The sequence below is a fragment of the Theobroma cacao genome, chromosome 8, assembly GCF_053813885.1.
Source record: "Theobroma cacao isolate CCN51 chromosome 8, ASM5381388v1, whole genome shotgun sequence".
NCBI lineage: Eukaryota > Viridiplantae > Streptophyta > Magnoliopsida > Malvales > Malvaceae > Theobroma > Theobroma cacao.
The window spans coordinates 29,471,730-29,484,273 of NC_142646.1; the positions used below are offsets into that span (position 1 = coordinate 29,471,730).

General features: G+C 34.3%; 1 protein-coding gene across 4 annotated transcripts; it reads left to right on the forward strand.

Annotated features, from left to right (window-relative positions):
* The first annotated feature begins 1,566 nt into the window (after nt 1-1,566).
* Nucleotides 1,567-7,891, forward strand: LOC18593061 (pre-mRNA-splicing factor ATP-dependent RNA helicase DEAH7-like). 4 transcript variants are annotated; one of them, XM_007020095.3, is made up of 11 exons: nt 1,567-1,793; nt 1,897-2,048; nt 2,332-2,426; nt 2,740-2,848; nt 4,069-4,246; nt 4,365-4,594; nt 4,689-4,865; nt 5,145-5,393; nt 5,668-5,729; nt 5,834-5,986; nt 6,077-7,891. In XM_007020095.3, the coding sequence occupies exons 1-11, from the start codon at nt 1,664-1,666 to the stop codon at nt 7,674-7,676; spliced, it is 3,135 nt and encodes a 1,044-aa protein (XP_007020157.3). In that variant the 5' UTR covers nt 1,567-1,663; the 3' UTR covers nt 7,677-7,891. The 4 variants fall into 4 exon arrangements, with proteins under 4 accessions (XP_007020157.3, XP_007020158.3, XP_017981876.2 ...); XM_007020096.3 differs by having other exon boundaries at nt 1,903-2,048; XM_018126387.2 differs by having other exon boundaries at nt 1,567-1,781.
* Nucleotides 7,892-12,544: the final 4,653 nt, after the last annotated feature.

Genomic DNA, 12,544 nt, shown 5'->3' on the forward strand with positions numbered 1-12,544 from the left:
TCATGATAATTTCTTCTTCAATAGTAATAAGTTTGTTGCAAACAAAACAGATACAATAAAATAAAAATATTGTAAACTAAAACATTAACCAATATATATAAAAAAAAAAAAGTATTTCTTACTCACTTATTGGATTATGCTTCAAGGCTGGCAATTTATCGATAACCTAGAAACTTCTTTGATTGGCTTTAGCTATTAACCTAGGGATATAATAAATTATAGGGAAGTAATAAATTGTTGAGAGAAAGCAAATTTTGACATTTCTGCACGCTTTGGATCCCAACAAAATGGACAACTTATTTTAACTCATACATAGCAGAGTATCTATTACTTTAGTATTTATGCATTTAATTTCTTAAATCTGCAAATCGACTGTCTCATATTATACTTCATATTTGGAATTTTTCTCTTTGCACATTGAGTGAGATGTTGGCAATTTTCTATTAATTTTCTTTGCTTGCAACTCAAAACCTTTAATTTTACTGTGACTTTCAGTAGGGGATTTTCTAGACATTTATTATTGTACACCTTATGAACTTCAATATTAAAATTTTATACTCAAACTTTTGTATGTTAGGACCTTAATGCGCTTTGGTTATATGTTAATATCCTTTTTAGAATCACATATTATGATAGTGTTATATACACTTTATTACTTTTGCAATTTATTCTATATATTTGGTGTTGATTTTCAGTTGTCTAAAATTAATTGTAATAAATAGGAATGGTAATGAATACCCGCGATTATATAAGGTTAGAGTATCCTATAATCGAGTTTAAGACAGATTTAAGTAGCAATTTCACTATCCGTGTCACGATCGGATACCACCCTTTGGGTACTCATTACCCAAACCTGATTATGTTTTTTTTTAATTTAATGTAATTAAAGATAAATTCATTTTGTTAATTCAATTAATTCATGAAATTATTATTATTAATTAACTTGTAAAGTTTTTTAATATATATACTCTATATATTGTGTTAATTTATGAGGAATATAATTACTATTATATAAATATACTTTTAGCATATATACTTTAAACATAAACATATTGCTTTCTATTTTATCTTAAAGTTGCAAAAATTATAACTTATAAAATCATTAATTATAAAATATATAACTTTGTTTATATAACCACATAATATATATACCTAAATTTATTAATTATAAAATATTTTATATTATAATTATTAATAAATTTTATTTAATTTATAAATAAAAATAATAATTATATTAAATGATTTCATTAAAAAAATTTTAAATTTTAATAATATTGAATAATTTAAATATTAATCATTTAAATTAAAATTTTTTAAAGTTAAATATTAATATTTTTTAATATCTTAAGTTAAATATTAGTAATATTCATCAAACTTATTATATTTTTTAAACTTATTAGTATATTTATTATATTCAATAAATAGACTCTTTATTTAATTTAGTTTTCCTAATTTTAATTGGTTTAGAATTTAATTTGCGATTGTTTTCCTAATTTTATTAGGATTTTAGTATAGGTGTCTATTTAGAATTTACCTTTCTCCTGCCTAACCGACTATAAATACGTGATCCTTCAGGTAATCCGGTTTATTATTAATTTTAAATTTTTTATTCAAGCGGTTTGCATGGTTCCAATTACCGTCAACCCCGTTCAAATCCTAATCGATGAGTTCTAATCGGCCTAAATACATCAAACCTTCTCCATCTTCAATGTTTGTTGGGGCTTCACCTGATGCTAGATTAGTTTCTCCATGGATGGGAGATCGTACTCCTCGTTCGGCTGGTATGTTATTCGGTACGTAAAAGGCAATCTATTTATTGACTGTTTCTGCCTTCTTTAATTGCTTTATCTCTGAATGAAGAGAGCAAACAGTTTTTTAACATCATGCTGAAATTAGGTACAGCTAGTGGTGCTTCTCCTTGGGACTATGCGTCTCCGTCTCCAGTTCCAATACGAGCCTCTGGAGCATCAATAAAATCTTCAAGCTCTAGATATGGTCGGACATCTCATCAAGCTAGCTTTTCAAGGGAAAGTTCAGAATCATTTGAGGTAGCATACGGCATTGTCCTATTTCCTTTCCTTTTCTTTTCCTCTCCATTTTCCCCTTTTATGTACTTCTCTTCAGAGTCGGAGTGAAGGAGTGATGTATTCTAAGTTAAATTTCTGGAAAACTAATCAACTATCAGTTGATAGTTTGTAATGGGAGTGATCTTTTCAGAGTGGTTACTTGAATAGATTTCTTTTCTTTTTCTATACGTTTTTCTCTTTATAGAAATCTTTTTATTTCTGTCAGTGTTAATTTTGGGTCTTTATTGTTATGTTTACTGTTTAGGATGAAGGAGATAAGACGGGTCTTGCAGAAGAACACAATTACGAGATTACAGAAAGTATGCGCTTGGAGATGGAGTACAATTCAGACCGTGCATGGTAAATTATGTATCCAATTCATGTTAGGATTTCTTTCTTCATATGGGAATAAACTTTGTGGTACTTATATAATGAAAATGGAAATATTACTGAAGTTACTATCTTAGGAAAAAATTTTCAAACATTAGCTCTATATGTCATTTTCCTTGGCTGAAAACAAATTGTCGGAGTTGTGATAAGGTCCTATTATTTGGCCTCACTTTGGTGGCTTTTGACCCTCCATTTGATTAGTGATTCTGTGATTCATATGTTGTCTATATCCATTCTGTTTCAAAGTTGGTTTAGCTTTCCTTGTTGGAATATCCTTGTGTAGGTATGATAGAGAAGAAGGAAACACCATGTTAGATGCGGATAGTTCATCATTTTTCCTCGGGGATGAAGCTTCATTCCAAAAGAAAGAAGTAGATTTGGCCAAAAGACTGGTATTGTTCTAATCCCTTTATACATATATATGTTCTAACCCCTTTATATATATATATATATATATATATGTTCTAATCCCTTTATATATATATATATATATAGTATGATGTTAAATGTATGTATCATGTCTCATGGTTATGTACTATATGGTAAACATGGTGGATGCATGATCTTACCGCAGTTTGTTCATTTAACTATCTTTTGTGCTTGTGCAGATTCTGATATGAATTTTGTTTAGCTTTTTCATTGAAATAAATAAACATATCACTTTAAGAGACATTTATTAAAGATAATGATAAAATAAATTGTTATGTTCCTAGTTTCATATGACTTTGACTTCTGAATAAAAGCTAAAAGATGCTGTGGTAAGAGAAAAGTGATATTTGATCTCTTTTCTTCTTCATCTCTTCTTTTTCACCTTTTGTTTATTTATTTCAAGCCAGTTTGCTTGGGGTCAAATGTTTTGCAAAGATTTAAAACTGGAGCAGCTGTTCTCATTGTTTTATGTCCCTCCTAATTTTGATATTGGAATAAGTGGAATGATAAACTTTTATCTAATTTACTTTTATTTTCTTGGCTTCAGTTGTCTTAGTTTGAATATGCTAATTTTTTTAATCTTCTTGCAAGTTATTGCTGCTTTCTCTGTTCTACTTTGGGTCTGGAATTACAGTATACTGTTGCAAATTGAGTAACTGAACACCAGCTAGTTTTTCTAGCGGATAACTGTTGTCCTTGAGAACAAAGGTGAAGCTGGTTTTAATTCAGAGGCTTGTAGGTGCAATAGGCGAGCATTAGATGAAATTACTCACAGATGTGTTCCTTAGATGCGGGCATGTTTTACTATTTGCATGCTTCTTAGGGTTAAATTGAAGCCACTTGCCCTTAGTGATGACTGGTCATAATAACTGTTCTTTTTCGCAAGTTACATTCAGTTGCTGTACTTTAGGGGTAGAGAGTGACTAATAACCAGTTATTCATCTAACTTTGGTTTATTTGTGAATGGGCTGAGTGCTCACATAAACCATGTGAAGTGTGCTTTTGTTTGTCTGTGATGTTTCCATGCATGATTGCCTTTTGGTGAAAATAGTTTCCCCCTTACCGCTTTTCTAGGCATTGAGATGAGTTGATTATTTTTACATTCTTGGGCTCCTTTTAAATCTATTAGTTGTCTTTTGCAGAACATAATGGTTTCTAAACATTCGTGTCATCTCCTAAACAGGTTCGAAGAGATGGGACTAGAATGTCGCTTGCTCAGAGCAAAAAGTTATCTCAGCTTACTGCTGATAATGCTCAGTGGGAAGATCGGCAGCTGTTGAGATCTGGAGCTGTTAGAGGTACTAAGGTGCAAACTGAGTTTGTGTATGAGGATGAACGCAAGGTGATTCTTCTTGTACATGGTAAGTAAATATCATAATCTTACTATTAATTTGTGAAACTACTTTTTATCTGATGTGAGTCCAGGATGTCTGATTTGTACTTATAGCTAAAAGTTGTCTATTTCTTTTGTTGTCATAGATACAAAACCTCCATTCTTGGATGGCAGAATTGTTTTCACCAAACAAGCAGAGCCAATCATGCCCATAAAAGATCATACATCGGACATGGCTATAATTTCGCGCAAAGGATCTACACTAGTTAGGGAAATTCATGAGAAGCAAAGCATGAATAAGTCACGCCAACGATTTTGGGAGCTTGCAGGCTCTAAGCTTGGTGATATCCTTGGAGTTGAGAAAACAGCAGAACAGGTATGGTTTATAAATGCAATTTTTTGACCTTTTCTTTTTCTAAGAAAATGATAACGTAGTTCATTGACTAATTCATCTCTACATTGGATGCTAGGTTGACGCTGACACTACGGAAGTAGGCGAACATGGTGAAATTGATTTTAAGGAAGATGCCAAATTTGCACAGCATTTGAAGAAGGGGGAAGCTGCAAGTGAATTTGCGAAGTCCAAAAGCATAGCAGAGCAGCGACAATACTTGCCCATATATTCAGTGCGAGATGAGTTACTGCAGGTTTGACATTTCTCTGTTAGTATATGTTGGTCTAATTTTGAACTAGATAACAACTCTAGCATGCCACTTACTCTCTGAGGCATGGGGGATTAGCCACCTTGCACATGCAAGGATAAACTGTAGCTTTCTAAAAGGAATATAAGGGTTTCCCCTTACAATTTTTGGATGTTTTCCTTTTTGACTTTCAAAGCTACATTCTATCCTGTGACTATGCTTTTTTAAAATATCAAGTGTTTATTGACCATCTCTTTATTCTGTTTTTAATTATATGTTTGACAGGTGATTCGAGAAAATCAGATAGTTGTTGTTGTGGGTGAAACTGGCTCTGGAAAAACAACTCAACTTACACAGTATCTTCATGAAGATGGATACACTAAAAATGGTGTAGTTGGTTGCACCCAACCTAGGCGTGTGGCTGCCATGAGTGTTGCAAAAAGAGTTAGTGAAGAGATGGAGACTGAGTTGGGTGATAAAGTTGGCTATGCCATACGTTTTGAAGATGTGACTGGGCCAAACACCATAATTAAGGTGAGTGGCTCTGTTTACATTAGAAAAAAAATTTCAAAATCTCTATACACTTAAACATAATCTTTATTGCTTAAACTGTTATCTTTTGGGATGGAGGAGAGCACTAAGTTTTGTGTTTAATATTCATGCAGTTTGCCCATCTTTCGATTATCTTGGTCTAAAATTGATTAGCTGCCCCAATTTATTGTTGGGAGCAATGTCCCATGTTTCTGTATCTTTGCCGTGCTTTAGTTCTGATATGACATGCTAAACATTTTTATTTCTGACTTTACAGTATATGACTGATGGAGTTCTCCTTCGTGAAACATTGAAGGATGCTGATCTTGACAAGTATCGGTAAGGAGAAAATAAATCTTAATTTTTCTTGTCATTCCGAATTGAAACTACTGAATTAATGATAAGAGCTATGTTATTTACTTTCAGTTTTGCAATTATTGCAGTGTTATTGTAATGGATGAAGCACATGAGAGATCACTGAGCACAGATGTGCTTTTTGGAATACTGAAAAAGGTGGCTGCCCAGCGCCGTGATTTCAAGCTTATTGTGACATCTGCAACTTTAAATGCACAGAAATTTTCAAATTTCTTTGGAAGGTAAGTCTCATAGTTTTATAGCAGCATGTGCCGGCATCTTCTGCATCTAATCAATTTAACTGAAATAATTTATCTTTTCAAATTTTGTAGTGTGCCAATATTTCACATCCCTGGTAGAACATTTCCTGTCAATATTTTGTACAGTAAGACTCCTTGTGAGGATTATGTTGAAGCTGCTGTGAAGCAGGCCATGACTATTCACATCACCAGCCCCCCAGGTGACATCCTCATCTTCATGACTGGCCAAGATGAGATTGAGGCAGCTTGTTATGCCCTTGCAGAACGAATAGAACAGCTCATCTCCTCCACTAGGAAAGGGGTGTCTAAACTTCTGATACTCCCAATATACTCCCAGTTGCCTGCTGATTTGCAAGCAAAGATATTCCAGAAGGCTGAAGATGGAACTCGCAAATGCATTGTTGCCACCAACATTGCTGAGACATCCTTGACTGTAGATGGAATCTTTTATGTTATTGACACTGGTTATGGTAAAATGAAAGTCTATAACTCTAAGATGGGTATGGATGCTCTTCAAGTTTTCCCTGTCAGTCGTGCTGCTGCTGACCAGCGTGCAGGACGTGGTGGTAGAACTGGGCCAGGCCAATGTTTTAGGTTGTATACAGAGAGCGCTTACTTAAATGAGATGCTGCCTGCTCCTGTACCTGAGATACAGAGGACCAACCTTGGCAATGTGGTGTTGCTGCTCAAGTCTCTTAAAATTGAGAACTTGCTAGATTTTGATTTCATGGATCCACCACCGCAGGAAAATATCCTTAATTCTATGTACCAGTTATGGGTCCTGGGGGCACTTAACTTTGTTGGGGGCTTGACTGACATTGGATGGAAAATGGTAGAGTTCCCATTGGATCCCCCACTTGCCAAGATGCTGTTGACGGGTGAACGGCTACAATGCATAGACGAGGTTTTGACCATTGTTTCAATGCTTTCAGTCCCATCAGTGTTTTTCCGACCGAAGGATAGAGCAGAAGAGAGTGACGCAGCAAGGGAAAAATTTTTTGTACCAGAATCTGATCACTTAACATTGCTGAATGTTTACCAGCAGTGGAAAGCTAATCAGTATCGAGGAGACTGGTGTAATGACCATTTTCTGCATGTTAAAGGGTTAAGGAAAGCTAGAGAGGTGAGATCTCAGCTATTAGATATTCTCAAGACACTGAAAATCCCGCTAACATCCTGTGGATATGATTGGGATGTTGTAAGGAAAGCTATATGTTCTGCATACTTTCACAACGCTGCAAGATTAAAGGGTGTTGGGGAGTATGTTAATTGCAGGAATGGAATGCCATGCCATTTGCACCCAAGCAGTGCTCTTTATGGTTTGGGTTATACACCAGAGTATGTTGTTTATCATGAATTGATTTTGACAACAAAGGAGTACATGCAGTACGTTACAGCAGTGGAGCCACAGTGGCTGGCTGAACTAGGTCCCATGTTCTTTTCTGTGAAGGAGTCAGATACAACATTGTTGGACTGTAAGAAAAGACAGAGGGAGGAGAAAACTGCCATGCAGGAGGAAAAGGAAAATTTGAGGAAGGAGCAAGCCAAGGCAAAGAGAGAAAGCAAGGAGAAGAAGAGACAGAAGAGAGCAAAGTGGCAGCAGCAAGTTTCACTGCCTGGGTTGCGACAGGGTTCTTCTACTTATCTAAGACCGAAGAAGTTCGGTTTGTAAATGCAAATTACATGATATCAATAGTTGGAAATTAACAACAATTGTCGGCTCTTCTACTTATCTAAGACTGAAGAAGTTCGGTTTGTAAATGCAAATTACATGATAGCAATAGTTGGAAATTAACAAAATTGTCGGCTCTTCTACTTATCTAAGACTGAAGAAGTTCGGTTTGTAAATGCAAATTACGTGATATCAATAGTTGGAAATTAACAAAATTGTCCTCAGTTATTTGCCGTTACCCCTAAAATATAATCTAGTGATTGTTTGTATTTATACACAATGTGAGAAAATAAAATTGTTTGCTTTGTTAAAATTATTGTTGTCTCATCCAATTGCTTATGTCATTTTTTTTAGGTATAGGAAACTGAACATTTAATTATGAAGAATATTTGGACTAGATGATCATATTTATGCATGTATATATAGCTGTCACATCATTATTTGTCGATTGACCAGGACCATCTTTTTCTATTCATTTAAAGTTCTTGTGCTTGAAACAGTGAAGTAGTCTTTCTCTCCTGGAGCTGTAAGTTGACTTTGGATCCTCACTTGTTAATAGCTCTTTCTGTTCCATTTATTATTTCTAAATTGCAATATTTAAAAGAAATGATCACTTTAAGAAGCATTGAGACAAGGTATACCTTTATTCAGTGTTGGATCTTTGAGGAATTCTTGCTGTTCTTTTATTTGTTAAGTAGGATAGAAAATGTTACATGTCAGCATAGTTTTGAATTTTAAATTAGCACTCTAGTTTCCTTTTTTTCTATTGGATTTGCTGTTGGGAATTTGTGGACACCCAAACTTGCATTTTCCAGCATTCTTTTATACAGAAAACTTGGTATGTTCCTGTTTTCTATTAATTTACTTGTTTTTTCTTTTTTTTATTGCCTAACAATAATATGAGCTATGTTTGAATGACTACTTGGTTTCTTCTGTACTGATATAGTGATTAGAATAAAGAATGGCAATAAATGCTTCATTCATCTGTAGCTTGCTTTTTCATCATTTCTTATCTGCCTTGTTAAAGAGTTAATTGTTTGCAATGCATATGGACATGAACCTATATGTAAATGAGTATAATCAGGATGTCTGAGTCAACTCAAGATTTTAGTGCATACCTTGATGTTGTGGGTGCTTTTAGTTGCATGTTTCTGTGATATCACATACTGTTTTTTCATTTTTAAGATTTACAGGGAGGACTAAAGTTTTGGGATTGAGGTTTGTGGTTTATGGTGTATGTATATCCACAAACAAGATTACGGCCAGCCCAGTTTTTAAAATTCAGTTTTTACTTATTTCAATGATAAAATGGATTCTAGCCTTTTGTTTTATGCGTTGATTCTATATTAGTATTTCCTGTTAGCATATATATTAGAATGGTCAGGTTACTATTACCTGGACATTCTCTTAATCTGAATGAAGTGTGATGCTGTGTTGTCACAGATGGTTGTGATTCTGAGAAACTTGACTTTTGCTGCTTTTCTTTCTCCATCTGAGGCTTCAGAAGAGTTTCATGAAGGAGTGATCAAGTGTTTCAGAGCTCTGCTTCCGAATTTACATCCCTGTTTTAATCAGTTCTCCTTGTGTAAACAAAGTCTTGATTTTCCTAAGCTCTTAGAAACTAGAGACCTGCAGACTCCAACTGGAACTTTGAAGCATGACTTGGAACAAGGGGAATCCTCACTTGCATTTTTGCAGTCAGAAGCAGTTTTGGCTGCTGTAGGACACTGGCTATTGCCTCTGCTCAAAGTATGTCGATTACCTTTTATTTATACTTATCCTGGAGCAACTTTTATGTTTTGGCTGACTCATTTTATTTAATTGTTTCAATGAAATTGATGATTGGTCTTCTGCTAAGGCTGCAGATACTGAGGCTACATGAGGACATCAGGGCAGTGCAAATCTGCATATTGAAGCTTTTTTGACCCTACGTGTTCTTGTTGCCTAAGGTAATTGCAACATTAGACCCTGAACAAGGAGCTTCTATATATTAATTGTTTGTTTGTTTTTTCCTTTTATGCAAGTACTCTATTGTGTCTTTCATTTGACCTAAGTGCCTACAATCAACAGCCCTAGATATCTTTCAGTTAAACTTTTATATGAAAGGAATTGCATCTTGCTATTTCTTGTAATTTGAGTTTGTTTTGTTGCTTTAGCTATGTAAATTCCATTATCTTTGAGAAATACTCTTTGCATTTAAATGAATACATTATGCTTACTAACATATATTAATGATTTCATTCGAGAGATGATTTTAATTCTTAGAATTTCTAGTTTGATAAATGAAATTTGATTGTGGCCTCATTTTCTGCTCAAGAAATACAAACAAGTTAACCTCATATGAACAGAATCACGTCTTTCCATGAAATTTTATACTGTTTGCTTCTGTCTTTTTTGCTGTGTATTATCCATAATCTTTTAGGAATGTTCTTTACCTATGCACACACACTGTTCATATGTATCTGAGTATGTATACCGACATATATTACTTATGTTTCTAGTGGTGAGAGGATTTTAGTTCTATGTAGGAATCATTAGGTTGGAAAATGAATATTGAGGTTGGCACTATTTTTCACGGGAGAAATGAGAATAAAGCTGTTCTAGTGGGAAAAATTTATGGCATTGCAAATTTGTAAGCTCATCTGATTTAAGTAGAGAAGTTCCTTCTAGCTTTTTATTGCAATAGTGCTTCATCAAACATGAAAAATTGGATTAATTCTGTTGGCATTACTTCTTTTCCAGGTTGGTACTGCAGATGCATTGGCTTTCTTCTTACCTGGTGTAGTTAGCCAGTTTTGCAAAGTATTACACATCTCAAAAACAATAATAAGTAGGGCCGCTGGAAGAGTAGAAGCTATTGACCAAGCAATTAGGGGCTTGGCTGAGTACCTTATGATAGTCCTCCAAGATGATACCGATTTATCTGGTCTTGATACGTACATAGATACTTCTGTTGGCCATAAATAAGTACAAATCTGCAATTTCATTTTTGGAGGAGCTCCATCATTTACCAATGAAAGCTCAGAGCAAAACATTGGTGGATTGAATATGGTTAGTTTGAAGACTGAATCTGGAGAAAAAAGTAGCCCTGATCTTTAGCAAGGGAATGGGATCTTTTCATGTGGATCATACAAAAGAGTGGATTGAGAAAACATCTGAGCATGTGAACAAACTATTATGTGCAACATTTCCCTACATATGGATCTACATTTGATTTATTGTTCGTATCAAAAAATTTCTATTCAAGATTCGTTGTGCACCTTTGTTTTGATGTGCTGTTATTCTTTTATGTACCAGATATGTGTTCATCAAGCAAAAAGGGTGAGACACGGGCTTCTTGCTCCCATTCGAGGGCTGCTATTGAAGCACAATTACATGCTAGAAAAGAGCAAATTGATGTTTTTGGTAGGTTGAGTTCTATGAATTTCATGCATCTGGGCTGTGAAGACTCTGCTTTGTTTAGTTAATTGGTATGTGATGCCTTGGTGTGCACAAGATATGGACTTTTTAGGTTGCAATTCATGGAGTTTGAGATTTATTGTGTTTCTTTAGTTTGTTGGAATTTGGGAAAAATACAAAAGCAATTTCCTATGTAAAGTGAAAAAAGGAGAGATTGACACGTGGAAATACTTTATTTGCAAATAACTCTTGCTTATTTGTGACTACTACTTCAATAGTTTTAAATGCAATTTTGATTAATCTTATACACCCTCTGATATGACCAAAATGCTTTGTTGTTAAATGTAAAAATCCGATGCCTTGCTCTGTAAGTTACCTGATCTGCAGGATTTTGTTTTATGTTAATAACTCAATGTCTATTATGCATATATTTTCTATGATATGGTGAAGCTACTCTCATCATATGGGGGAAAACATTTTTTAAGAGGATTTTAGGAGGGGAAGAAGGAGAGAATAGAGAATAGAAGGAAAATTAGAGGGTAGGGAGAAAGAAACTAGCAAGAAATAGAGGAAATAAAGGGGAGAGAGAGAAGAACCAAGAGAAAGAAAGTCATTAACTCAAATCTATATGTCTTCATCAAAAACTACCTGAAATTTAAACAACAAAAGGAACTTGTGGGCTATATATTAATCCCTAATATAAGTGCACAATGCCAAATATAACTCTAATGTCCCAATACTTAGAAGATTAGCAGAATGGATGACCAAAAGTAGTATGTAAAAGTTTTTTGGGTGCATAGAAGCAAGAAAAAAAAAACAAAAAAAGAAAGAAAGTAGTATTTGAAAGTGGGACCCAAATCCTAAGTTACAGGAACAATAAATGATTTATCTATCCTTATTTTTGTGTGCATGTGTATTTACATTTATCATTTTATTTGGTTTTCATGCAACTTTACCTTGTGAGGTGGTGTCTTTTGGCTCCTGATACCAACTCAATATTGATTGGAAATGGTTTAAAGTCATCTCCCAAGTTGTTGTTTATAATTTGAGTCCAATCATGTGTTGTCCATTTCCAAAATTTCAAGGATTGCTTTAATCATCCCATGTCAATGCTTTTGATGGTATGGATTTGCCAAGTTATTCTTCTTTCTCAATGTTATTTTATTTGACTGATGTGAAACTTTGTCTGAATGGTAGCATCGTAGCTGCCTTTTGTTTTTAATATATTTTCTATCTGATGATACTAATGCAGGAGTGCTTATTTGTTTTGGTTGTTGATCACTCGGAAGAGATTTCAGCTGCTTACGGGGGTATATGAACCAATTGCTTTTGTTACTGCTTCCTCGCTGTAAAGCAAAGGGGGAATGCTCTTTCTCTTTTGTTGGGCAATGAATGATCCATCTCATCTCTTACCGATCTTACCTATACGAAATTCCGGTTCGTTAAGAACTATTGTTACAGGCATAAGC